The following is a 27948-nucleotide window of genomic DNA, read 5'->3' as shown; positions in this document are numbered from 1 at the left end:
AGAGTCTAATTTTATTCTTAAGATTATTTCTGCTGAAATGTCAATCCACCAGTGAAACTGCAAGTTGCCAGTGATTCTGATAAAGGGGCTTTTAAAAGCAGTAATCAAGAGTCTATAAAGACAGTGATTATGTAAACATGGCATTCATCATTTTTACTTAATACCATGAAATACCTACTGTCAAAATAACTTGTGTCATCTTCAGACTCCAACTGTGGAATAAATTCTGCCTTCTGCCTCAGCAAACTATTCCAGTCAAGGCTCCTGAAGAACTGATGCTGCTTTACTTCATATGCACCACCTGGGGGAACCAGAGAAAAACACTGAGCTACCCACATCAAATCCTCTGACATAAACTGAACTAAACCTCTGGCCAATAACACAAATAATCATGGAAAGGCATTGTCATTGCTGTATGCATGAACATCTACTACCCATCTCCATTTGAATACCCTACACCTGTCTGAGATCCTCCCTGTCCCTGTTTCGTTGTGGTTGTTTCTTTAACAGTGGTGGCACTGTTTTATCATTTTCCCCCTTCTAACATTTTCATTTTTTCTGGATATTTCTGTCAACTACACATTAGTCAGAATCATCAAACGTAGCAGTAGTTACAAAAATATAAATATGTGCACTAGATTAGTAAGCACAAGTTATAAAATAATCCAGAATTATTCTTAATAGTTGCTCAATATAAATATTATTGCTGACCTAGAGACCCTTTCAGTGTTTCATGGCAGTAATACACAATTCTATAGGAAGTATCTTATCATTTATCTTCTCATTGATTACTGCCTGCTTGTTGTAATGTGTGTTAAACAATTACACTAGTTTTAAGTTAAAAAACAATTCCAAGAACATAATGGAATACTGGAAATTTTGTCCTGGGAAGATGGGAAATGATGTCATTAACAAGCATCTATCTAATTCTAAAAACTGAACAAATAACCTGCAGCAGCAAAACCTGCTGCCAGCTTGAATGGATTTGGTTTACGTATATTTGGTTTATGGTTTTAGTAAGGGGGGGTGCTGCAGAGGTGGCTTCTGTGAGAAGCTGCCAGAACGTTCCTCTACAGCCAAAAGAGCCAATGCCGGCAAGCTCCAAGAATGACCCACCACCAGCCAATCAGCATGACCTGGGATAATGTATTTAAGAAGGGAAAGGCTGCTGCACAACAGCAGCCAGAAGAGAGGAGTGAGAACAGGTGAGATGAACAACCCTGCAGACATCAAGGTCAGCGCACAAGGAAGGGCAGGAGATGCTTCAGGTGCTGGAGCACAGATTCCTCTGCAGCCCGTGGTGAAGACCACGGTGAGGCAGCTGTGCCCCTGCAGCCCATGGAGGACCCCACACCAGAGCAGGTGGATGCCCAAAGGAGACTGTGATCCCATGCAAAAGGCCTTGCTGGAGCAGGCTCCTGTCAGGACCTGTGGCCCTGTGGAGCTCACACTGGAGCAAGTTTGCTGGCAGGATTTGTGACCCCATGGGGAATCCATGCTGAAGCAGTCTTTTCCTGAAGGACTGCAACCCACAGAAAGGACCCACACTGGAGCACAGGAAAAGCATGACAAGGAAGGAGCAGCAGAGACCAACCCCCATTTCCTGTCTCTTGCTCTGCTCAGAGGGAGAAGAAAAGCACTCAGAGGAGTGAAGGTGTAGAAGTGAGGTAGAAGTGAGGGGTGAAGGGAAGGTGTTTTCAGATTTGTTCCTATTGTTCATTATCCTACTCCATTGTTAATTGGCAATAAATTAACTTCCCTGAGTTGAGTCAGCTTTGCTCATGACAGTAACTCCCTTTCCTTATCTCAACCCATGAGCCTTCGCGTATTTTCTCCTCCCATCAAGCTGAGGAGGACAGGGACAGAGCAGCTTGGTGGGTACCTGGTGGGTAACCAGAGTCAATCCAGCCCATTGATACAGCTCGTGTACTTCTGAATATCAAGCAAGGAGGGAGCCATAGAAAAAATGTAAAACCTCCATGATTGGTTTCTAAGTCAGTGTTAGGATTTCTAGGTTGGGTTCTCTTCTGATTGCACCAGGGAAAAATTCACACAAGCCAAATCTTCCCAAAGGAGACCAAAATCACATCTCCTCATAAGTCACTAGCTAAGGACTGAGTATTTCTCTGAGCACAATAATGGGATATTACATCAGAATTTTATAATTCTTGATTGGTATCAGACATTCCAAACCCAAAGAAGTATTTTTAATGTCATTTTCCTTCTTCAAAACTAGTACCTATCTTTCTTCCTTCAACTTGCCTATGCCACTCAGGTCTCCTGAGCAAATAAACAATTACAATTTTCATGAAGTGTTATGCAGCTTGCTAATATGTAATAAATAGAAATGCATGATGGAACCTGGGATAAACTGTGCTATTTTTCAGTGCCCTTGTGGGACCAATCACTGCAGCCTCCATTTCTGTGAGCTGCTTCTAACACAAAGAACCCACAACTTTGCTGAAATTTCTAAACCCCATGCTTCAAAGAAATGGTTGCTTGATTTCTTTCTTCAGACTGCCAGCTCTTACAAAGACCAAACACTTCAAAGACATCAGTCCCTAAATGAGCACCAGAGGTGCTCCATGGGGTGGCACTGACCATTTCAGTAGTTAAACCAGACTCATTCTAGTCAATTCACTTTCTCAATCCGCTCTAGCAACAGAGGCAGAATTTGCAATCCAGTTCTGGCCCAGCCTCTCACAGGGTGGCAGTCTTGAATAAACACTGTGTTTACCTGGAAAAAGCATCCTGGCAATGAACCAATGCCTGGAAACAATATACTTAAGACAAGGGAATAAAACTAGTTGTGAATTTTCATTTTGTCTTTGGCAGTGGTGCCCTCTGCAGGAGAGGAAAGCAGCAAGTGGAGAATCCACTGAGGCACGACACTTTCCTCACTCTTAACTTGTTCATCATGGGGCAAGAGACTACAACAAACTTTGCTAGATGCCACTTACTCCAGACCATGAGTTACAGAGAAGCATAAGGGTTGTTCACATACGTCTCAGACATTCAAGGAGAGACATGCAGTTCATTAATCTCAGTCACATCACCACATCCCAAAGGAAGCCAAAGGAAGATATGTCATTTGGGACCAAGTCAATAATACTCAGAGTCTGGGTTATACTCACATTTCCCCCATGCAGCTGTGGTAAGGTCCATTATGAACTGATTCCTAAAGCTTCTTTTTAAATGAGGTCTAAAAATAGGCAGCACAGTCTGACCACTGGACTCGTTTTTGCAAGCAATTTTCCAAGTACTCTCATGCTGACTCAACCTGCCACCTGGTTTCCTTAGTATCCCCAATGTACTTATATTCATGGCATACAGTGTTCATACCTTTCTATGGGTTCTTTTATGTAGGAGGCTTTTTTCTGCTGTGTTTACCTAGTGCTTTGCCCAGTAGGATGGCAGTGAGTGACTAGAGTTCCCATACAACATCACTTGAAAATCATATGCAATATTCTCCATTACTGCCTCGCACAGAAACTCCCAAATAAGTCCTGCTCCATCAAGTAAAAACATAAACTCTATTACATAAACATACAGTTCTTTCATTAGCTTACGCAGGCTCACTAGTCCTAATACCTTCTTATCATTCACATTTGTGTTTTTATTCTTCTTCATACAAGGTATTACTGCTTTATGAATGAGAATGACAATATTTCTGAATAACTAGTTTGAGTACTCATCACCCATCCTAAAACCTGGAGGAACCGATTTGTCAGGCCAAGATACTTCTGAAATATGAAGCTGTGTATTGATTCCCCTTCTCTATTTCTGTGTTTAGTTATTTAACTATATTAATGAAGAACCCCCATCCAATAGCTGCTTTGAAAAATTTGTTATACTTATCAACTTAAGAGAAGAGTAAATGCAAATGAGCACACGTAAAGTCTGTGAAGTCAAAAAAAAAAAAAAATGGACAGTCATCATCCTGTTAAGCTCATATTACCAGTCTGAATCTATAAAATACCATTGGTTAGAATGGCATGTTGTCATACGGCTTATCTTGACAGAGGTTTCCCAAGTAAAACAAATAGATGAACAAAAGCTCCCAGTGCTGAATACAGAAGCCATTTCTAGAACATTAACAATGTAAAATTACTGCCTCCTAACCTGTTCCCAACCTTTCCAAAGGATTCTGCCTGAGCAGCAGGGTAATCAGATCCTGGGCATCTGGAGGTGGTGCTTCATCCTTTTCAGGCCAGTTGATTTCATCTAAAAAACCCCAGAAAGTTGTTTGTTATTACTTAAGTCTGATCCCAGCATTCAGCACAAACTGTGTGAAAGCTCTCATCGTCACCTAGCAGCAAAGCAGAGTTAAGGTAACTTTTTGAAGTTACTCTGTTGGATACCAATTACTTCTAATTTTATATTCTCTATACAGACTCCATAAAGATATTATGTTTTCATTTTCCTTTTAAGTATTCTTTAAGCCAAAACAGTGTTTAGCAACAGAATACAAGAATGCTTGGCTCATGGAAAACAAAATATTAGCACAACTTGTACAGTCTTCTCGCTGCACTCCCAATCACGGTTTAAATTGCAGTTGTGTTCCATGGAAACTGTTGTTAAGATGGACACTGCTGACCTGACCAAGCACTTGCTTGGTCACATGTGTATTTCTTCTATAATGTTGGGAGACTCACTAAAGTCATTAATCCCACGACTAAGGGTCCAGGTATCACTCTGTTCTGGAGACATACACAACAATGGAACTTTTCTTCAAGAGTCTCATACTTCCAAAGAAAACCACCTTCCTCTACTGACTCTTATACTACTATGGTTTTTGCACTTCATGGTAAGCTGGACATAAGTCATGCAATCAACACAGGATATCCTGCATACGAACATGAACTTTCTAAAAGCCTACACAGCAAGTTTTGTCTGGCTTTTAGCAGAAGCTGCCTCCACAAATGCAATACATTTCAGGTTTTAGACAAAACTCTGCAGAAGTTTCTTGGAAGGTACAAGGATTTGGGCGACAGAGAAGTAGAACATTAGGAGCTCAAGAAATACAGAAGGCTGTTAAGGACTTTGCTGTCGTATGATCTAGACTTCTCCTTCAAAATAATCGTACCCGGAGAAATAATCATAAAAGGCTACATACAAGTTTAACCTTCATATTTCACAGTTTAAGGAAAAGTACTGAAATAAACAGGCATGAAATGTAATCTGTTTCTGGAGCAATATTTTAAACTCCTATCACTTTTGGCATGTAAGTTTACACTGAGGCCTCCCACAGTTTTCCTTGGGGGAGGAAACCTGGGGGTAGGAAAGGCAACCTACAAAGAAGGCAGTGGTAAGATTTTAAAATAGAATTTCAAGTAGAATATAGATTTTGCCCACAATAACTGGAATAAAAGTCTAGGCTACAGTTTGGGTTCTTTAACACAGCTTTTACAGTTGAATACAAAGGGATCATTTATTTTAGCACAGGAAACTTATCCAACAAGAGTTCTTCTAAAAACACTAAGAATTATTTCAGTAAGTAAGAATATCTAAATAAAAAGGAAAAAAAATTATAAGTCAACATCAGAACAGGAAACTAGGCTGATCAACAGCCTTGGAGAGTGAGTGGAAATAGATCAGGTTAACAAATACACTTCAACAAATAATTTCTGTAAGATAAATGGACACATTCAAATAGATAAAGTTATTTACATAAGCATCAGCTAGATTGTAACACATATGTTTTACAAAATGTGAAATTAATGCTACAAGCCAAATAAAGTCTGAAGTGCAACTTCTGTCATTAATTTTAAGACTATTCCCTCCCCTTCTCCAAGTCAGACAGCATAAGGATAAAAACACAGGTGCACATGTCCAGAAATGCAATAAAAACGTGAGTTATTTCCATGTTTTCCTGCCTACAGCTTCCACTGCAGTTTAAATCTGATTTGGGAAATAAAGCATGAATATGTATTGAAGCCACAAGGCATTCAGAAAAAAGACATAATTTGCTCCTTGTGTTAATTAAACAGTTCATTCTTTTTGCCACTCAGGCCTCAGCATATCACATCAGAAAACAACATGGTTATAAATCCACAAACAGCTAGGATATTGTATAAAGGGGTTACAGGCACTTCAATACAGTTTACAAACAAGCCTGGCTTTCAGCTTCAGAGATGGAGGAAAGCAAGATGATGACAGTGTCTCCTTAAGTACAAAAGAGGATTTGTTGCATTCTCAGAGAATAAGGAAACAGAGGTGCATTCTGAGCTTCTGGACATTTTAAGCAGACCATTAAAACAGACTGGGAAATAGTAACAGAGGTAGCATTTTGTTAAACTTGTGTCATAAATAGAGACTCTCTACATCTATGCACCTGGGAAATTTATAGAAACAGCGTAGGATAGTGAACAAGTCTGTTTAATTATCATTCAGTTCTGTCACAAGCCATATAACACTTAGGGTCAGTTTGCAGGTTAAGATCTAAAAGGTTACTAAATTTTAAATGGAAGAAGAACAGCTGCTGCAGAAATAACAGTACACTACAACAATCACCAATGAAATCATTAACAATCTGTGAACTGAGTTTGTTTCCTTCTCTTTCTCATTATTTATTATTCGGGAGACATTTGTTTTAGAGTTTATTACATATTTGTTAATTTCTTCCTTGTGCCATGAGGCATTTTCCCATTTATGCAAATTTATTTTAACTGTTTCTTCTCTGCTACAATTTATTTACCAAAGACTGAGATCACTACTAACCATCGTAGCACGACTTTTTTACTGATACTGTTTTGCTTTTCCAAACAGTGCAGCTTAACCATTGTATTATATATCACTGAATTTCTGTACCTAGAAACAATATATAGTAAGTTCAGCTTTTAATCCATATTTATTCTTACTGCTTTGATAGCAAATTGTGGTTTACAATATTACAATAATGGTAGATTTTTTGAGCAAAACTAGCTTGAAGACCTGGTCATCAGTAAAGTTGTAAATACATTTACTATTAACAAAAATTGAATCATATTTTTTTTTGTGATTATCCTCACCACTGATTACTTGTCCAAACAGCTCTTCTGGTGTATCTCCAAAGAATGGCACACATCCAACAAGAAATTCATAAAGAATAATTCCCATAGCCCACCAGTCCACTGGTTTTCCATAACCTTGTCTCAGTATCACTTCAGGAGCTATGTATTCAGGTGTACCACAGACCTAAAAGAAAGAAAACAAGTATGATGGTAAAATGAGTCTAACTCAGCTATGTCACATTATTTATAATTTTTGAAATGTAAATTAATATGGAAACATGGAAAAATGGAATTCTGTCAGGTTTAGTCTGCTAAGTTTGCATAACAGCTAATGCTTTTAGAACAACTTACCTATATTAAGAAGCATCATAATCAACATTTGGGTATCTGTGATGCAAAGAACAGTCTGTACTTTGTAGATGGGAGCCCACCATAGCAAGTATTTTATGTAACTTACAACATATCCTTATCTTTGCATGGAAGTTGTGGTGGTTTTATCTTACAGAACTTCTACAGTGAACAGATTGTGAGCAATGGTAATGAGGCATGCTTAAAGGAAAATGGGCCATAGCACCGATTTTAGCACCCTTGGTTCTACAACGCATAATGAGCTCCACAAGTACTCTGTTGAGACGTAGTAATTCCTCATAAAAACAGGTTCCATTTGTCTCTCTCACAGATTAACTTGCACACAATTAGGTTGTTCATCTTACTAATAGATCCTAATGCAGAAAGAAAAAAGCCTAGAACAATCTGCAAGGTATCAATAAAAACAAATGACATATTCAACTGGAAAACCAGACCAGAAATAACAATGGTTTATTTGGTATTATGGCACATTCTGCTGGCAAAACATTATTTCATGTGAACATTCAATGTAGAAATAAAAAAAGGCCATTTCTTACTTGTTTGTCAAGGAATTCTCTGGCATCCTTCTCAATATGACCCTCATAGAGATTGGTAGTCAAACTCATTAGCCCCACTTTTGACAGGCCAAAGTCTGTAAGCTTTATATGGCCCATGGATGTTACTAATAAACTGAAAAATCGAAAGATTTTAAGTTATAGTGATATAATTCAACTTTATGTGCTTATAATTGTTATTACTGCTATAATACCTAGAGAAAAATGTTTCAATAGCACTGTAAAAGTATAAACACAGCTTAAGAAGTGATTTAACTAGGTACAAAATAAACACGTTAAAAATCTCAGTCTTACTTTTGTTACTTTATTATCAGAGGTAAACAAACTTTTTATGTGTTATTGAACTACACAAGTCCTGAGAGCTGAACGCTAGAAGCTTAGAAGAAAGCTATTATCTGAAAGACCTAAAAGAGGGTACACGTCACTTTTGAAGTGATGTGAGCATTTTCAGTCCGGTACAAGGTGGATCATGCATTTGAAAAATCTCTCAGATATTAAGCTAGTAACTAACACTTCACTGTCCTAAGGTATCATGCTATGAAGGTATCGTCAGTTAACACCCACGACTCCAATTCTTTTTCTCTTTTTCTTTTTTTGATCTGAAACAGGAAGAAGATTAATGGAGTTTCAATGGCCTTACTTTGTACTTCAGCTACTTGCTGTAATGCTAATTTGTATGTATAGGAGTAATATTGTACTTTTCAATATTGAAAATAAAAAACCCAAACCCCTCAAAAAACAAAATCGTCCCCAAAAATCATGCAACAAGAAACACTTTGCCATTTGTTCAATTTTGTCTTCATATATGCAGATATCTGCAAGTTAATGATATTTTGTATTAAACAGTGGTTGAACCATACTTTGAAAAAACTTTTCCTTACTAACCAAATGCATTCCCCTCCATTTCAAACAGAAAAGTAAATGGGTTTTTTTTCAGCTACTCTGATAGCCCCTTCCATCTTAAACGCAGAAAATTCTTAATTAGCTCTTTTGGAAAAAAATATATTTTCTGTAACTTCAAGTAATGAAAATTCAAATATTGTGAATCTACATATCATTCACTAGAAAAAAAAATATTCAAAGCAAGTTTAAATCTTTCATATTTTATCTACCAATTCAAAGTCCTCTTTCAGTTGTATTCCATACACATACTTGTCTGGTTTCAAATCCCTATGTACAATTCCATAATTATGAAGGTATTCCAAGGCCAGAACGGTCTCTGCAAAGTACATCCTTGCCATGTCTACAGGTAAGGGACCCATATTCTTCATCAAAGTAGCACAGTCTCCACCTGTGGAAATAGGACAAATGTTCCAGATGATGCTATACATCTGAGGTGTATTAGTATAAACCATATATGATGCAGAAAGGGACCCAAACAACAGTCATAAATGTTTATTTTCTAATCAGATGATTCAGCTGAACATGTGACCTCATGAACTACTGTACTGGAAACACAGTGTGAAGCTGGGAGAGAGCAGTACAAAGATTAATCTGAAACCAATAAAGTACATGCTGCTACTTAAGGGAATAAAAGGTGAAAAAAAAAGAAAAAAAAAGTGTCAGGGGCAGGGAAGCCCACACAATGCTTCTGTCCACTGTTCGCCTACAGCATTAGCATCTTTTCAAATTGTCTCCTCTTTCTTATTTCTCTGTAAAAATAACTATTACAAATATCCCCACATGTACTAATGAAAATCTGAACTCCAGAAAAAAGCAAACATTTCCACATGAACTTTGAATGATAGCACACTTCTGATTACAGTCTATAGAAATTTACTCTAAGAGCAGTTATTTCCCATTATAGCCGGTGCACAAGTGTTCTACAAGCTGTTTACTGGGAGATAATGACTGGGGGAAAAAAAACCCGCAAACAAACACCTTGCTTTTGGATCTTGATCCTAAATCTGAACTGCTAGAATACAGAGGACACACAGGAGGGCTTTCTAATAAGTACCATATGGGTTATTTTTCTTTCTTGGTGTAAGAAAACTCTCTTCCTCCTCTGTAAAACAGAACAGACATTTTACCTTCCACATATTCCATGACCATGCATAAGTGACGTCTTGTTTCAAAGGAGCAATACATGCTGACAACAAATGGATTTTCTGCAAATGTCAGGATATCACGCTCAACAAAGGCCTGTTGGATCTGGTTTCGGAGGATGAGATTTTGCTTATTAATTTTCTTCATGGCAAATCTTTGTCTGGTTTCTTTGTGTCTCACAAAATAAACCGCACTAAAAAGTTCAAATGGAAGACAAAGAAAAAAAGTCTGATTAACTATTAAAAATACATTTTAAAATACATTTTTAAACTAAAATTTTTTTTTTAAAAACGGTATATATATTATATAGGAGACTTGTTTTAAAGTTGTTGGCTGTCTTTCACATTAAAGAATGATTACAAATCTCATTTTGCTTCATAACTGGGATGAATCTCAGTCAACACAAATTAGTATGCAAACTAAAACCATGCAACTCTCCTCGACTTTCCTCTCACTCCCCCAAATAAACAACAGATATAATAGCAAATGCTCTCAGCTCAGGCAGATTTTGGGCATCCACATTAACAAAGGATTACATATGAAACCCAGCTATGGCACAATGCTACAAATCATTGTGACAAGTGCTCATCCTGTAGGTCTGCTGTAAGGTAAACATGACTCAGACTCAGTCCCGGGGATTTTAAAACACGACCCAGGCTTTTTATGAAGGTTGCTCAGAAGTTGCTCGTTGGGGTGGCTCCCTCATCACAAGGTGCAAAATCCTCTGCCCTTTTTTCAGTCCCTGACATCAGCACTGATCTCTATCAGAGGCAGGTCACCAGTAGGTAACCTGAAACAAAGATCACTGCATCAACCACATGGTAATGGGGGACTATGATGTATCCTTACAAGCAGAATTTCCACTCAGCTGCTGGGTACAAAGTTTCCTGTGAGTCTGGTTAAATAAGGCAAAGGCAGCGAGGGAAGCAAAGGGAAAGAAAACGTCACTTGGGCAAACACTGTTGTCCTTCAAAGCTAAGGAGAAGGAATCACCCTGCTGTGAAACACTGACACAGGACATTACTCCTGCATTTCTCAAAATCCCTTGGGGCAAATCCTAAAAATGTTTGTCCTGCTTGAAATCTACTTTGTAGCATTTAATGCTTATACCACCTCCAGAATACAATTACCACAGTAGTAAGTGTTTACAGAAAGAAAGGACTCAAAGGAGAAAACGGGAGGGGGGGGGGGGGGGGGGGAAGGGAATAGGAGGAATAGGACTCAATTATGGAGTTTTTAAATTTTTAATTTATTGTCCCCATGAGGTCCAATTATCAGCATACAATTACTTAAACACAAAAAGCAACTCTTGCCTTACTATTTCTATGAAGATCTTCCCAGGAGCAGGGAAGATAAGGAGCAGGTAAAACACACTACACACCATTATGAAAGTAGATGAAAACCACCTTGGACAAAACCCAAGACAAACCCAACCCTTCGTGCCTCCTACTAAGTCTCACTCCCTTCTGCCTCTCCCAAGCTGGAATACAGCCTGAACTGAAATTCAGCTCCAGTACTCCTCCCTGCTGGCTTCATGCCTTTTGTCCTGCATCTCTTCCTACTGCTCCCCTCATACTCACTTCTCTCTCCACTCTTTCATTACAACTCTTTCCCTAGCTTTTCTTTCCCTTATGTTTTGGTTTTCCTCTCTTATTTGTTGCCATCAACTGTCTTTCAGCCTTAGCTTCCTAATCTCCTGTAATTTCATCTTTTCCCTGTTCCAGTCTCCCTATGCACTAGTGGAATATAGAAAAGTAATGCCTGAAACCTCAGTCCTTTAAAAAAACTAGATATATGAACGAACTGAGAACTGACTGAGGAGTTGGCACACAGATCTTTATCAGAAGTTTTAGACTGGACAGTGTGCCAAGATGCACTTGTGAGAGGCAGATAGTACCAGAGCATATTATTACAGATTCTTAATAAATCCTCCCTGCCAATTGCGTGCATCTCTAAGACCATTACTACCATATTTAAAAATTATTAACCATTAAGCTTCGAAGACTGTTTAGCCCAGTAAAAATATCTGGGACACACTGGCTATATTTTCCCAGCTGTCTAAACTGCATTCTCCAGTCTTACATCAGAAGCTGAAAACTGTATGACTCCTCTGGGATTCTGTAATTCCTCAGGAAAACACTGTTTATTTCAAGTGTTCTAGACTCCGAAGTCAACTGCAACGCAATAGTCTTCCTCATTCTTACATACGTATACACTGTTTATGCTACAAAAAGTGCTTTTAAATGATCTTTAACATACAAAAATGTCTAACACCCTCACATTCTCCCATCACAGTAACCCTAGCAAACAGCATTTATACTTTATGAAGAAAACTATGCCCCAGCCAGCAGCATGTTTATCATTAAATGCTGCTCATGACCTTCAGTATATAATAAAGATAATTTCAAATTTAAGGATTCTTTGACACAAAAACAGTGTAGGAAGAACACCCAGATTGCCCTGTTGATCCATTCAATGACAGTGGCATGCTCTGTCTGCCTGCAAAGCCTCAACTAGAGTGGTAGTGCTGCAGTACTCCAACGGTTTCAAGTGAAGAATTTGCTTTCCTTTCTCCCCCCAGCTGTTTTCATAATATGGTGAGAAGAATTTCCAAAACATCCCCTAATTTCACTGTGCAAATTTCAACAGGTATGCAAGTGCTCTGTATTTTACTGATGCTGTAGTTCAACACAGCAAATAAAGTTCACTTTTCAAGAGAAATAAGAACATTCATCAACTTTAGCACTGTTCAAACATTACCTTATTTCACTTCCAACATAAATCTCAGCTTGAAAAAGTACCTCCATAATATCACTAACTAGGCACAATTATCAAACACTGTGCACTGTTAAGATGACAAAAAAAAGCTAAAATATTTAACTGGTTTCCTAAATTAGTCCAAATTAAATATTATGCAATCAATCACTCCAATCTTACAGCAATGAATCCTGTTTTTTCTCTAAATTGAAAAATCTTTAATTACTGAAAAAAGTCAGGCAGGCTTCAGGGCTAGTTTACAGCTCTTCAGTAACTTAAATTTTTAGAGCCATTTCACAATCCATTCTACATTCAGTGCTTAGGGCTAATATAGCCATATCACTTGCTTTTACCCTATTTTCTAATCTGTCAGAGGACCTTGAACTCCTCGTGGAGACACAGGTACTGTAGTCGCTGCTTAAAAACTTCATCTGCTGACCATGTGAAATTCATTTTCACAAGTACTTTCCTGGGAAGAGACTGTTAAATAATGTACTAGCCTGGAATTATGTCTGACATAGCCTCCAGTGAAGAGAAGCTACTTCTGAGGCTGTGATTCATGCTACAGTAATACGCTAAAGTGTACAGATAATTATTTAAGATTAGAATTTAAAAGCAGCACTGCACCATATCATAGCTAGGCAATGTCCATGACCAGATCAGAGTTATATGGGGGGTAAGAGGAAAGGCTATCTGGAGTACTGCAGCAGTCCTGACATAAGCATCCAGTGCTTCTGAGCTCTGGGACAATCTGGGACAACATCAGACTTATCCCAGTCTGCCTAGAAAGAAATGAGAAGCTGGCCACATGATGAAGAGAACATGACGGCTTTGATCCTTCTCTCACAACTGGTACTCGTCCTAGTTGTTCTAATATGCCATCAATTTTGAAAAATTAAACCACCCTTCCATACCTAACAGTAGAAATGCATTCTATCTTCATGGAAGCTAGTAACTAGTAAGCGCAGATTCAAAGTGATGAAACTGCTGTCCAAAATTCTGATGGGTAAACTGTCTGGTGCTACTTAAGTGAACCTACAAAGCCACATATCCCCCTCTCCCCTTCCACTTCTGAACTGGGGGCTGCCAGGCTGATGATGAATTAACTTGAGTGATGGGAGCTTTATTCTACAGCTGGGTAACTTCCTTAATCCCACTCCCACTACAGTACTATCAACAGAGTAGAGAAGGAGCAGGAATATTCACAGGTTAGGTGCAGCGGCTGCTCAAGATAACACTGCTTCCGAGTTTTTAAATTTATCAAGCAACACCATTAGCCATTATGTCATGTACATATTGACATTATCATCCCTGTAAAAGTAAAAGCATTCCAGGCAGGACGAAAAGGAGTATCATGCATTTGGTTTAAGCAGATACATTTATAAATTGGTGAAGATGTATTGAACTAACATAACTCACTTCCCTGAGATCAAATGTAATCTTTATTTCGTTGAGCTGTTTCAGGAAACCACACTGATATTAACTTGAGATGGACTACTACTACCTGCTACCTCTTGCAAGTTGGAATATGGAAAAAATGTTGCTGTGATTGCATAAAAAGTTTAAAATTTGGGAAGTACGACAAGTTTTGACTGGCTGCAAAAAGACAGCTTGTGAAACCCTTAATGACTTGGCCAGAATCCTACACTGTTTACTGATTCACAGCTTGTTAAACTTCTTGTATATTCCTAGCCATTCCCAAAAGCCTCATCTATGACACCTCATCTACTATACAGTCATTCAACTGCACTATAAATGAGTTTACCCAATCAATTAAAAGTAGAGAACTGCTAAGATATTTACTCAAACCTTCACAAAACCAATAGTTTACATTTAAACTCATCAAGTTTAGCATATCTGACAAATCTCTGCTACAGCATGCCAAGACCAACAAATGTCAAGCAGCCAAAACTTTCTATTTCACTTATAAAGGCAAAAACACCACAGCAAAATAAAAGAATGGATGAGGTTTCCTTTAATTGATTCAGAATTAAACCCTTCATTATAGACTCAAAATAAGTAAAATATTACTACAGAATACTGAATCTTTAATAAGTCAGAGTACAAAACATCAGCAATGACATTTTTTGAGAATAAATCAATGAAGCACAGGTAGAATTCACACATCTTTAGATGATTTCAAAAGATTAGTGGCCTGGAAAAAGACACAAGGGAAAAAATAATCCTTGCAGCATAACAACAGTAACTTTTATTTCGGCTGTTTACATTTGTAAATGAACTGCAAAAAATGCCTTTAGGACAATTTATTGTTTTATATTCACATGAAACAGATATCATTGGTTTATTACACTACATTTTGTAGATGGGTTAGAAAGCATTTAGGCTATCTTAATGTGCTTCTTTAAACTTGACCATAATTTTTGAGTAAATTAACCATCAACTGTACTGGTGCCAACAGAAAAAAGTAAAACTCAATAAAGATTAAAAAATGGTCTGTTGATTTTACAGTCTGTCCCACTGATATACCATGGTGGAGATTTTCAAGGACACAGGTCGTTTTGAAAAAGTGGTAACCAAGAGAATTTAGCGGCACAAGCCTCCTCAACTTACAATATTCAGTAGGTGCTAAAATCACTTTTAAAAGTGAGTAAATACTTTTAGAAGTTTATTGTCTCACATTTCACTGAGGGTGTTTCTTTCCCTCTACATGAATTGTAAGGGGACTTTTTTTTTCTTGTTCTTGATTTTTCTTCTAAGAAGTAATGATTTAAAAGAAAAATCCAAATCAACAAAATCTACCTTTGTTATTACTTCCTTAAGGATGGAAGTAATAGCACTCTACTAAACTGATGAGCTTTTCAATTTCCACTAATACTATCACAGTACAACCTGTCAGCCTACCCCTGTTTTTACATTTGCTAAAGATGATGATTCATGAACAAACTGAATACACTCCAAGGTATTAATTCTCTATCACCTCTCCTTTTCTTCTCATATTTATCAGGGTCTCATCCAATTTTTACAACATTACATTGCCAATTTTGCTTATTATTGGCTTTTATAAGGTATTTTGTAAGTGTAGATTTTCCCAGCCACAAACATGAGGGAAAAAAAAATCATGTGTGTCATGGAAGGCCATGGTTTTTCATCTGTTCTTTCCAGCTTTTCAGATCCTTAATTATCTCTGGTTTAAGATGGACAGTTGTCTCCAGTCTGTATTTCTTAATGGTTCATTGAAGCTCCTTCTGTCTGTAACACCCACAGAGCAAGAATCACAGAACTTCTGACTTCAGGTTTCAGGCCTCACACTGCTGACTACACTATGCCCTTCTGCAGCTGCTCCCTCCTCCCCCCATCCCTCAGCAACTGCTGGGAGGCTGGGCAGATTCAATGACTTGACACCTCTTTCTCCAATGGGGGCCCACCCAACACAGTTCCTCCTATCCTCCTCCAGTAAGACAAGGAGATGAAAGGAGGAATGGAGGGGACTTAGCATCTGCCAAGGAAAGGAGAAAGGGGTGCAGCCAGGGAGGGGTGCAGCATCTACTGCTAACTGCTGAAAGGCTTTTGAGGTAGTGAGGTAATTGGGAGAGGCTGACATACAATAAGCAACAAGTTTGCCTATGGAGAAATTCTGAGAAAATTGAGCAGAGGTTGACTAGTGAGAAGTTGTATTTGAATATTTACATAACTTTAATTCAAATTATGCTATTTCCTTTAGGATTTCTGCTGAGCTAGGTAAACACATCTGCACACAAATAGCCTTCACACAAGTTACCATGATCAACGGTACTAAATGCCTCCTGTTCCAGAGCTCAGAGTCACCTTAACTAAATATCATCAGAGAAAGATAATCAGGCTCAGGCCATTAAACAGGCACAGAAACTCCAGTGGGTATACTGCAGGTGCTCCTTCTCCTATGTCCAGGATTTCTTCAAAGAGTGCTCAGTCGTATCAGGTCACTACTGCTTTCTACCTCAAGCAGAGGCGGCGCAGAGCAGGGTCAGTCTAACAGGGTCTCTGCTGGAGAGCAGCACAGCCCTCCTCCACTGCCAAGTCTTATTTGGTTGTGGGCTCCTCACCTCAAGATGGAAATCTCTCTTTATTGAACCAATATACATCCCTCCTCTTCCTGCAGATTACAGAGACCAACAGTTCCTGTCTCGATATATTTCAATGTAGAGGAGGAGCCAAACAAGGCTCTAACAGGTAGTACTGGATCAGAAGAGGTGACTGAAGACAGACACCATCACTGCACAGTACTTCCCACGCATCTGGTATTCAGGTAACATTTGCTGTTCATTTAAGGCCCAGGTTACCAAAATGTTCTTTTAGCCTTGTGGGGATATCTCCAGATGACTGACTGACTTACAACTCACACTGGGCAGCAAGTTGTGCAATTTCTAGAAACTAATAAAGTCATGCCAATTCCTTAAAATCTAATTGGTTAAAACTTAAGGATTAGAAGAGCATCCATGGAGAACACTGTTTCCCTACTTCAGGAAATTTATTTCTATTTCTATTTCACCAATATTTTTAGGTCAAGTAAGCACTTATTTTTATCAATCCGTCTCTCTACAAATGAAGTTTTATTCTGTCTCATATCTGCATAAACACAGGCTCTTTCCAGTATTAAAAAGGTGACTTTAAATTTGCCTTTTCATTTATTCAGATTTTATCTATACCAGGATATCCACTTCTGAAAAATCTTAGTGTTTTAATATTCAGTACTTTAATTTACCACAGCACACAGTAATTAATTATTGCCTAGCAAACTGTCCAAAAACTCGTAAACTCAAATATTAGTAAAAAAACAGAAAAGCAAAATGAAAAAAGTGGCAGTGCAAACTCACTCTCACACAAAGATCCTTGAAATAAGAAATAATGGAAAGTTAAGCAGAACTAAAATGCAAAGGACTTGTCGCACTCAGGGATTACTCACCCATAAGCTCCATTACTAATCAGTTTAATTGTTTCAAAATCACTTTCCCGAGGTTTCCTCTGCAGCTTCAGTGAGGTATTAGAGCTCTTCAAAGGAAGAGATGAGAAAGAACAAAGTTAAAACAGTACTTTTTTTCAAAATCAGGTGAAAAAACAAACAAACAAAAAACCCCAATCATCACCAGGTAAAAGCTCCGGCCAGTCAGTCACAGTCAGCACAGAGAGGGACCAAGGGACTCCTGAAGTAAAGCTGCTTTTTCATCAGACAGGTTCATCTGCTGAACCGCAGCAAATTGTCCACCTATCTACATGCAAAGGTTACAGCCATGAGGGGTTCTGGTAATGTAGTTACTGGCAACTCTTATCTGGACTTATGGACTCCTGTGAATCCCACAAGGCTCTCGTTGGCTGTTGCCTTCTCACTTTAGTAAATCTCATATTACGGCCTGGTAACAACAAACTGCAGATGAGCTCCTGTTTATTCAAATAAACTTTTGCACATTTCAAACTAATGTTAGGGTAGAGTGTGATATAACTTAGAATAGACTGTGAAAAGAGACAAAATGAAAGAGAAAAATATGGAAGACTAAAATGCATTAATTCTACCTTTAGAGAGTCACTTTTACCTACTTGTCAGAACTTTTTAAAAACTGAGTTGTCCTGAGTATGGTAAAACCTTTTTTCTAGTTTTAATTCTTAATTAATCTTCAATATGTGTGAATTAGAATTGGGGTTCAGGGAGGAAAGATGAGGGCACAGGACTCCAAATTCAGCATTACAAACCGACAATATAGGTTTTGAATGTTTTCCAAACCTCTGAGAAGTTCCATGATCCCTATCCAAGCAGTTTGGTAATACTTAGAATTTGAAAGTAGAGCCAGTTGGAACATTTTCAATTAAGTGCTTGCTAAAGAAAATTCAGTGCAAAATCAGTGAATATGTTAATATAATGAACTACACAGGAGGTGACAGAGAGGACACTAAATTGTTTAGCCCACTTGCCTGTCAGTACAGGATTCTTCTGAACTGCATATTTACTATGATTGTGAACAGTCCTGTGCTAGCAAGTTATGCTTCCTGTCACTTCCCACATACATTTATTCCACAGCTACGCTTTCAGATACTTCCAAATATCCTGTATTTTTCATTACTAAATTCATTTCATCATCTCCCTCATTTACATTCTTTTATCACACTGCATTATCCTTCTTGTATTTCTTCGGCATTTGCACAACACAAACTTTATTATTTCAGTTTCTTAGTTAACGTACCTTAGATTCTGTTAAGCACTACAGAACTTCCTTTAAGCCTTCTAGTTATTCTGTCTGTCTTTTCTCCAGTTTGTCAGTATCCTTCCACTAAATACTGCTTGGGTGTAATACTGTATTTTAAATGCAAATGAATGAAGGCAGTAGAGTAAGAAACACCCTTTGTGTCAATTATGGAATTATGGCTTTATAAGTGGCATTTTGCCAGAATGTCAGAAATTATTCCAATATAACATGACATGTACCGTAAAACAATGTCTTTTCTGTTATGTATCAGAACTACTTTAACAGATAACCCATGCTGGCTAACATTTGTAAATATATGTTAAGTACCACTAATTACCCACACATCTCCTCAAACTGCACTTGCTTTCTCTATCCACTTGAACTAAAAATCAACCAATAACTTTGTAGAACCTCATCTACTCTGTTGACTGAAATCCAAGGTATAAGAACCAACTTTTAAAAATCAGAATTTAGAATAAGAGCATTTAAGTCCACAATATTCAGTGCAATCAACTCGTCCAACTCATTTTTGTTTTACCACCTTGAGCAAACATCTGACAAAATATTACTGTAACAAAGCCCTTCCTGTAGGCAAATATTTCCAAACACAGATTCAGAAGAATGATGCACAACCTTCCAGACTGTAAACTAACTTTCTGAATCCAGACTATTTGCTAACTTACTCATTTCTTCCTTGTCTCTCCACTGGATCTGTTCAGTCTCTCACTTTGATCATTACTGCCTCTGTGAATGTACTGTTACAAAATTTCTTTTAAATTCTTTGTTTTATTAAACAGTTTACAAGTACTTCCAGAAGAAAAAGAAATACATTGATTGAATAGAAACAAAGAAAGCACTGGTGGATTTTGTGGTAAAGCTATTGCCACATGGTTGACACTAAATTCATGGAAGCTAAAGACACTAAAATGTCCAGGAAAATAGGTAGAAAGTTTTGTTATACTTTTTGAAAGCCTTCTGCCTGCTGAGCATCATGGCATTAGTGTGAGGATTAACCAATGTTTATTCAATATGTTTACATATATACCAAGAGAAAATAAAACAGACAGGGTTGGGGGGAACACAACACATTTCCTCTGCTCACATTCAGTAACAGCAGTGACATAACAGGAAAGCTTACATTTACTGATTCATCCACTTCCAGAGTTTCTGCAGTCCCACTCTCACAATTAGCTAGCTGAGCTATTTCTGGAAAGAAAGATTAAAAATTTCATTTTAAACTACAGCAAATACAAAATTAGGTGAAGCACAGAAAACCTGAGAAGTGACACCCTTCTGAAACTAATTATAAAATGGTGTCCTCATGTAGTACTTGCCAAGTAATTTTCAGGGCACCTCCAAGCATAGATTAAAAAAAAAATCCATCCAGAAAATTAAGACCTGCTATTCAGTGCCTAATTCTTCTACAAAGAATCCAAATGGCCATGAAGCAATGAAAAACAATACTGTTTTCACTGCTGAGACGTGAGAATTCCAAGATTTGTGTGTAAACTGAGCATTAAGGGAAAGACAGCACTATTCTGCTAGAACTCCTGAGGATCTCAGCCCCAGAGGGGTTAACAGTAGGCACCCTCCTTCTTGGGCTCCTTTACAGTTAAAGCAAAAGCTTCTAGTTTAGACTAAGGATGGAATCCAAATATTTTTCATCTTCTACACAGAAATACTGATAGGCCTAGCAGAATAAGCTAAAAGCCCTTCTCTTAGAAGTTTATAATTTAGAGAGTCATAACACAGACAACTTCTCTGGGAAAGTACTATTTTGGGAGTCTACAACTTGACCAGATTATCCCTGCCAGGGTCAACCTATGCTGCAAAGCTCCTAAGCCAACCCTGTTCTTCATGGGGGCAGAAACTAAGAATTCATTTGGGTAATAAAAGCTAAACAGGACAGCCAGTACCCAGAAGACCCCATATACCTACTTGAATTATATACATAGTTAATTATATAGCCCCTACATAGCAAAAGATGCACATTTTATCACAATTATATGCTGGAAATCAGACAGATAAGACCACCTGAAATTCGTAAGGTCCATTTTTATCTCAGGACTATTAACTGATTTTATGAATATGAAATATAACTGAATATTCACATAGAATATCTAAACTGGATTTTTCTATATATTTCTATATATATGACCATTATAAGTTAAATGCTGCACAACACTTACTGCAATTTTTAAAAGCAAATTAACCACATAGACAATTTTCTGTTGGAACAGCTACAGATCTAAAAGGAGTAGCTCTTATCTGTAATCACTGTTGAAAACAAAATGTATGTAAAGTGTAAGAAACAGAAGAAATTAGAATGCTACTTCAAAAGTCAAGCAGATTTTTAAAGCCTGAAAGATGCTAAAAAAATTCCAAAAATTAAGTCAATAAATGGCGAAAAATGTCTCCACTGAGAACAAACAAATCTTAAAAAAAAATAAATTATATAGGATTAACTTGGGAGTGGATTTCCCTGGGAAAAGTCACAGTTTTGTGAACATAGGGGTTTTAAAATAGAAGTGTTGATGAAACTTTTATTGTATGGGAGAGAACCAAGTAAGATGGAATAATATACTTTGACAGCCTTCTCAACTGAAATTACTTCCATAAATAGCATATTAAAACGCTATCTTTTTAAACAAACTTTTGCAAAATAACCATTATCTGAAAAATCCATATTATTTGCAAGCAGTAGGTAGTAATGGGATGGAACCAAGAGCCAACTTTCAAAACAGGGAGCTATGGAACCATTTTGCAATGCCTGAAGAGATTTTTAAAACTCATCTAAATACCATTAAACATCTGTCCTTTTTCTTTCATTGATTTAAACCATTTCTCAAGACTCATCATTCAAAACAGTAAAGATGGTAACTTAAAACACTTGGGGAAAAATTTCTCCCCAGGTAACTCTTCAGAAATGCAGTCACCACTCTCTAACTGCTGAAATCTGTTGTGGTATTGCTTTCAGTACAGTATAAATTTATCTAACATTATCTCCAAATAATGCATGCATCATTTCACTCAAAGAAAGGACACTACAGCTATGGCAGCAAACAAAGGAGGTAAGTAGAGAAAGGTCTGAAGTAGGTTGCTTTTCTCTGCAGATGTCATTGCACAGTGATTTATACTGCTTAGAAATATCAATATCACTTTTTGGTAGCGTGGCAGGAAAGCATTAACACAAATCAGATGGCCTGAATTACTTGATCACAAATACACATACATATTAATCTTTAAAATGACACACAAGTTAATTCTATTGCACAAATCTCCAACTGAATCAAAGATCAGCAATCCATACATCATACAGCTATCAGTATTTACTGACAAACCACATGGTCCATTTTTTCCCCTCAGAAAAAAATAAACAACATTTCAATTATCCTGGAATGCTTTAAAGTTTATATTATATTAATACTTAGTTTATGAACTATAATTTTAAGATGTGTCTTTGATGAAGCACACTCATGTAAAGTAGTAAGAGCAAGAGTACTCCTTACTTTTTTCCTATATCTCTCTCATAATAAACTGGTAAAAAAAAATTAATCAAAGATTTTATTAGCTTAGACTCATAGATTCTTAGATTCTTGACTCATACTGAGGAACACTTTAACCCAAGTGGCCAAGAAGAGTCAATCAGAAAGGTAAGGGTCAAGTGGCAGAACCAGGGTCAATGATACAAAACCCTAAACACACACTCCAAATTACATCTTACATACTTAATCAGGGAACAATTTATGAATTGTCAGTTTAGGACAGACCAATAGCTCACCAAATCCAGAAGACATTTGCAGAGAATTAAGATACTTCCTGATCTTTTCCAGAATAAAAGGGAAAACAATATTTATGTGTATTTTCCCAGTTTGTCTGGCTTCCTTGCTGTACGCGAAATCCAAGCAAAAAGCATCAAAGCTGTTAATCTGTATCTCAGATAAAAAACAGTACTAAATTTGGATGAGGAAGTTCTTCTGTGAAGATAGGAAGCAGACTAATAATAGACTTGATTTTCTTTAGGTCTGTTAATATAGCATGAGTATCAGTTATAACAACGTCCAATTTAATTGAATTAGATCTAACCAAATTCCTGACAACACTGGCAGTACTGAACTTTACAGACTGCTTTAGTTCAGAAAAAAAGAGTTAAAAACACAATATATACACCTTTGATTTAACAACAGGTGATCATGCATCATAAGAACTAGCTAAAAAAAGTTTATCATAGTTTTTTGCTATTACTTTGTGTTATCAAGTCCTCTCTTAGTCCTGTGTCATAACACAGAAGACAATTGGCACTAGCTAGACTCATTTTTGCATGATGGCATTTCTGCCAATTTCTTCCAAATTACAGAACTAGCACTGAACACAATGAACCAATTTCTATTTCTCACCAGTGATAGACCACGCTCTCAGGATGGCAAAGAAGATAGTTTGACTAGGACAGAGAAGTAATTTCAATTTTTTCAACGCTGTCCTTAAAATAATCATAAAATGGCTTGGGTTGGAAAGAACCTTAAAGATCATCTCTGCCATGGACAGGGACACCTTCCACTAGACCAGGTTGCTGAGAACCCCATCCAGCCTGGCCTTGAATACATCCAGGGATGGAGCACCCACCACCTCCTTGGGCAACCTGTTCCAGTATTTCACCACTCCCACAGTGAAGAAAAATTTTGCAATGACAATATCTCCACTGGAACCCAAGTTCTCCCTACAAAAGTTTTCAACATGTACACATAAGTTACCCGGAAAAATAAATGGAATGGAAGATAGTTTTCTCACAGACTTAAAGATGCAGAAGCCTGGGGCCACTGAAAAGCAAACAGCTCAGCCCAGGTTTTTTCCTTTATACCTGTAGTTAGATAACATTCGATAACCATCAAACTATCCCAGCAAATTTCAGCTAGAGTTGAAATAAGAAAGTTGCATTGTCAGGTTGGAAAAAGATGACCAGTATCATTGACACAATGTATTTGTGAATGATATTCAAATGGAAAAATCCTATACACAACAGGTGGCCTTTTTAACGCCTTTGAGCTTGGGAGAGTACTGTGAGGGTTAGCAAATGCTTGTTCTGCTACCATCTTAACTTAACCCTTTTCAGGCACACACAGATTATCAGAATGATAAATCACATGGAGAAGGAAGAATCTAGGAACTTACAGCTCTACCAGGAGATGCACTTACCTTCCAGAGGATCTTTATTTAAGCCCAGCTGGCTAATAATATACCGAGGGATGTCTGTTTTAATGCCCTGACCCTCTTTAGCATGGCCTTCAGCTGCTTCCAAAAGATAGTAGAACTCTTCAGGATCAAATTCCTAGAGGAAAAATAATCACCTTCATTTTCTCTGTTGAAATTGAATTCTTAGAGCCTAACTAAAACATCTTTGCGTCTTCTACTGGACATATTTGACATTTCCCTTTTAAAAACAATACCTCTTTATTCTATTACTAGTAGTTTATTAATCTATTCTGATTTTTCTGTATCATTTTTCTGTAAGCAATGAAATTCCAGACCATTACTTCAGAGCCTTACTTTATAGGAATAGTATGCCTTCAAAACTTCACATAATACTGAGTGAAATGACCTATAACCAGCAAAAATAACATTTCAAACAGAGAAGACTATCTCCCTGCATCTAGTTGCCTACAAAAATACATTACAGAAACAAACTGTAAATATATTGTACTACAATTTTTACTTCTAAATGAAATTTGAAGTATTTTTAATCAATATATATGCACTGTGTTTTATGGAAAATACAATTAAATAAATCGATAGACAAAATTGTAAGTTGATAAAAAAAACATTTGAACTTCATTGATCTAATTGTTCCACATCTAGAAATGAAACATTTTCCTTTGGGAACTAACTACATTGTAACTCTCTTTTATAGCATACCTAAAAAGGCAAGCCTAAACAAGCAACAAAAAGGAACGAAAAAAATAGAAATTCAAAACTGCCTATTCCCAAGTTCCTTGGAATTACTTTAATTTTAATACCTTTATAGATTATAAAAATAGGAATGCATTTAAAGGAGCAAGGAAGTTTATTAAAAGGTTTGTCAGATTTTTTTTTAGTAGAATTTCTCTCTCTACCAGCATGAATTCCTACCAAAACATCTCTTCAGGGCTATTGCATTCTTCAAGATGTTTCTATAAACAGGTGCCATGCTTAACAGTGTCAAAACATGATGAGTCATGAAACACTGATGTAACAAAACAGACTTTTTCCTTGAGTAAGTTCATCTCTGTCACAAATACCTGTGGAAGCCAGGCAGACTGCTGAGCTAGCTTCCCCAACTCTTGTTTTGTGGCCTAACACAACCCCACGTGGTTTTAGTCTACATGCTGAATCACAAGGCTCCTGTCTTAGATTCTCAGGCTACTCAGGACGTGGAAACTCAATGTCCCAACCCAGAAAAGGGCTTGAGAAATTAGGTATCATGCTTCATTTTGAAAGCATCAAAGCAGGTGCAGCTAACAGCATGTCCGAAATAAAGTATCTGTGGAATTTTCAGTTTTATAGAAACAATCTTAGTTTTACATTTATCATGAAACAATTTTCATCATCTACAGTCTACTGCCAAGGATTTACCATGAACCCATAAAGTGCCAAAACTGTCTTATTTAACTTAAAAGCCTCAGGATGCTGCTAAATTGCCTAAAAATCTGAACAGATAACTAAGTGGTACATGCTGTTTCAGTCTTACTCTCCTCATCTGACTTGCCAAGACCAACTGATTCTCTTACATGTTACTTCTTGGCACTGAAGAACCCAACAATGTGGTCGTATGCCAAGATTTCTATTCACTTTCATCATGAAAACATCATCTCTTGACCTGCTGCAGTGGCAGATATACAGCTTCTCCTCCACTTACTAGCAAGACAAGGTAATTTCAAAACAGGTAATTTTAATCTTATGAGAGTGGGGGGGGGGGGGTGTATGTGCATGTATCTATCTAAACGCATTCATCTAGGTATACACATACACAGGTGTGAATAACGAGAAGCAACAAATTTTCTGATCTTTACTTCCAACTATTTAACTTTCCATGTACAAATAGAGAAAAATCTTTCAGTATTTGCCAGCAGCTCTTGCCACACATGACACTGTAAAATCTTTATTCATATGATTATCAGGTAAATTAAAATAGGAATTCACATGCCATGAACACCTGAGCCAAGACCACTATCAGAAAACTGACAGCTTTACTGCATATCTGAAACTCCTTATGAATAAAAAGCCAGATTTATTTTCTACAACTTTATGAACTTTCTTACAGAGGCTGTAGTTTTTCATACCTAGTATCTATTTCAGACAGATATTCTAAAATATTAGCCAGTATTATTCAAAAGTTCCCAGAGGGACACTACAGACTTTGTTCCTGTAAGTTCACATGATTCCAGTCTTGTTTATGGAGTAGGCTTAACACCCTCTTGCACGAGAAACATATTATTTTGTGACAGTATGCCTAAATTTATTCAAGCTGCCTGTATCTGTAGGAACATATGGTGCGGGGTTTTTACATCCCAGTATAAATCTCCTGAACATCCTATCCGAATTGAGAACACTTGGAGCAAGCTGTGCTGGCTTTCCCTGCCGTTGCTGCTCTGAAACTCTGAACTACGAGACACAGTCACTTCTGGTCTGCAGCACAGTCCTTCAACTCACTTCAGAAGACCCAGCAAAAGGAAGGACACAGTATGCACAACTTGCATACTGCATACACACTCTACTTGAAGGATAAGGCAGAGCAAGCAGCCTAGGATAAAATCCCAGTTGCAGAAACTGGGAACTAAGTGAATGGAGATTTGGACTAGATCCCTATAAAACTCAGCACTTAGGGAGAATGAACCAATGGGCAAATAGGCCACCAGGAGAGAACCACAGAATCATCAAGGCTGGAAGAGACCCACAAGATTATCCAGTCCAACCATCCTCGCAACACCACTTTAACCCCTAAGCCACCAAACCATCACCCAGTGCCAGATACGCCCCTTGAACACCTCCAGGGATGGTGACTCCACCACCTCCCTGGGCAACTTATTCCAATGCCTAACCATTCTAATGGTGAAAATTTTTTTTCTAATATCTAATCTGAATCTCCCTGGTCTCAAGCTTAAGGTCATTTCCTCTTGTCCTCCCACTGCAGGCAGAGAGCTGTCCCCACCTCACCACAACCTCCTTACAGGTGGTTGTAGAGAGCACTGAGGTCCCCACTGAGCCTCCTCTTCTTGAATTAAACAACCCCAGCTCCCTCAGCTGTTCCTCATGAGACACATTTTCTAGACCCTCCACAAGCCTCGTTGCCCTTCTCTGGGCATACTCCAGCACTTCAATTAGAAAGCTAATGAAGAATGATGATGCTGAAGGCAGGGGTTAGTGAGAGAAAGCCAGCAAGCATGGAAGGGAAGGATATTAAGCATCATTAACAAGTGTTGGTCTGTCAGCCTTCCAGATGTGTTTAAGGGCATTTTTGGATGTGTGATAATAGAGAAGGATGCAGACCAGAGGGGAAAAAGTAGGGAAAAAAACCATCATATGAGAAATTGGGTTATGTGGATAAAGGCTATATGAACCCTGTGACTAGAGCAGGGAACATCACACTAGACATGGAATAAGCTTTTCAGGGCTCAGGAAGAAGGAGTAAAACAAGTTTGGATACAGTGGCAGAGGCAGGACATGCTACGGTGTTCTCTTCTCTAAAACCTGCCTTTTTGTTTTGTTTTTAAACTTCTTTTTCATGCTGATTCAGAGCACATATCTTATTTTAGACTGTTCCTGAACTGCAAATCATGAACAAAATGCAACTGGGAATACCGAGACATGATGTTTCCAAAACAAAACAGACAGCTCTCAAAATGCCCATAGCTGAACGAGCCAGGTTGTGGATTAACTGTGCCACAGATGAAGAGACACAGTACAGAGCCAAAATCAGGTTGGAAAGACTTACTAGCTCAGATCCAGTGCCATAAAAATGCAGTTATAAAAATTTCAGGCATAACTTGAGTCTAGCAGCAGGTTAGTGGCTCCCACATAAGC

At 37.8% G+C, this 27948-nt stretch overlaps 1 protein-coding gene across 10 annotated transcripts in view; it reads right to left on the bottom strand.

The window, feature by feature from the left end:
• Nucleotides 1–27948, bottom strand: part of MAST4 (microtubule associated serine/threonine kinase family member 4) — a 300551-nt gene that overhangs the window by 16431 nt on the left and 256172 nt on the right. For all 10 annotated transcript variants that reach the window (XM_027634973.1, XM_027634974.1, XM_027634975.1 and 7 more), the window contains 9 exons: nt 24088–24220; nt 20033–20100; nt 17622–17707; nt 9946–10154; nt 9068–9206; nt 7898–8030; nt 7011–7176; nt 4123–4224; nt 179–301 (listed from right to left, as the gene is read on the bottom strand). In XM_027634973.1, the coding sequence (XP_027490774.1) occupies nt 179–301; nt 4123–4224; nt 7011–7176; nt 7898–8030; nt 9068–9206; nt 9946–10154; nt 17622–17707; nt 20033–20100; nt 24088–24220 (1159 nt within the window). The remainder of the gene's footprint in view (nt 1–178; nt 302–4122; nt 4225–7010; nt 7177–7897; nt 8031–9067; nt 9207–9945; nt 10155–17621; nt 17708–20032; nt 20101–24087; nt 24221–27948) is intronic.

Source organism: Corapipo altera, unplaced genomic scaffold (genome assembly GCF_003945725.1).
Source record: "Corapipo altera isolate COAL_440 unplaced genomic scaffold, ASM394572v1 61411, whole genome shotgun sequence".
In the NCBI taxonomy this organism is placed as follows: Eukaryota; Metazoa; Chordata; class Aves; order Passeriformes; family Pipridae; genus Corapipo; species Corapipo altera.
This window is presented reverse-complemented; position numbering and strand designations above follow the sequence as displayed.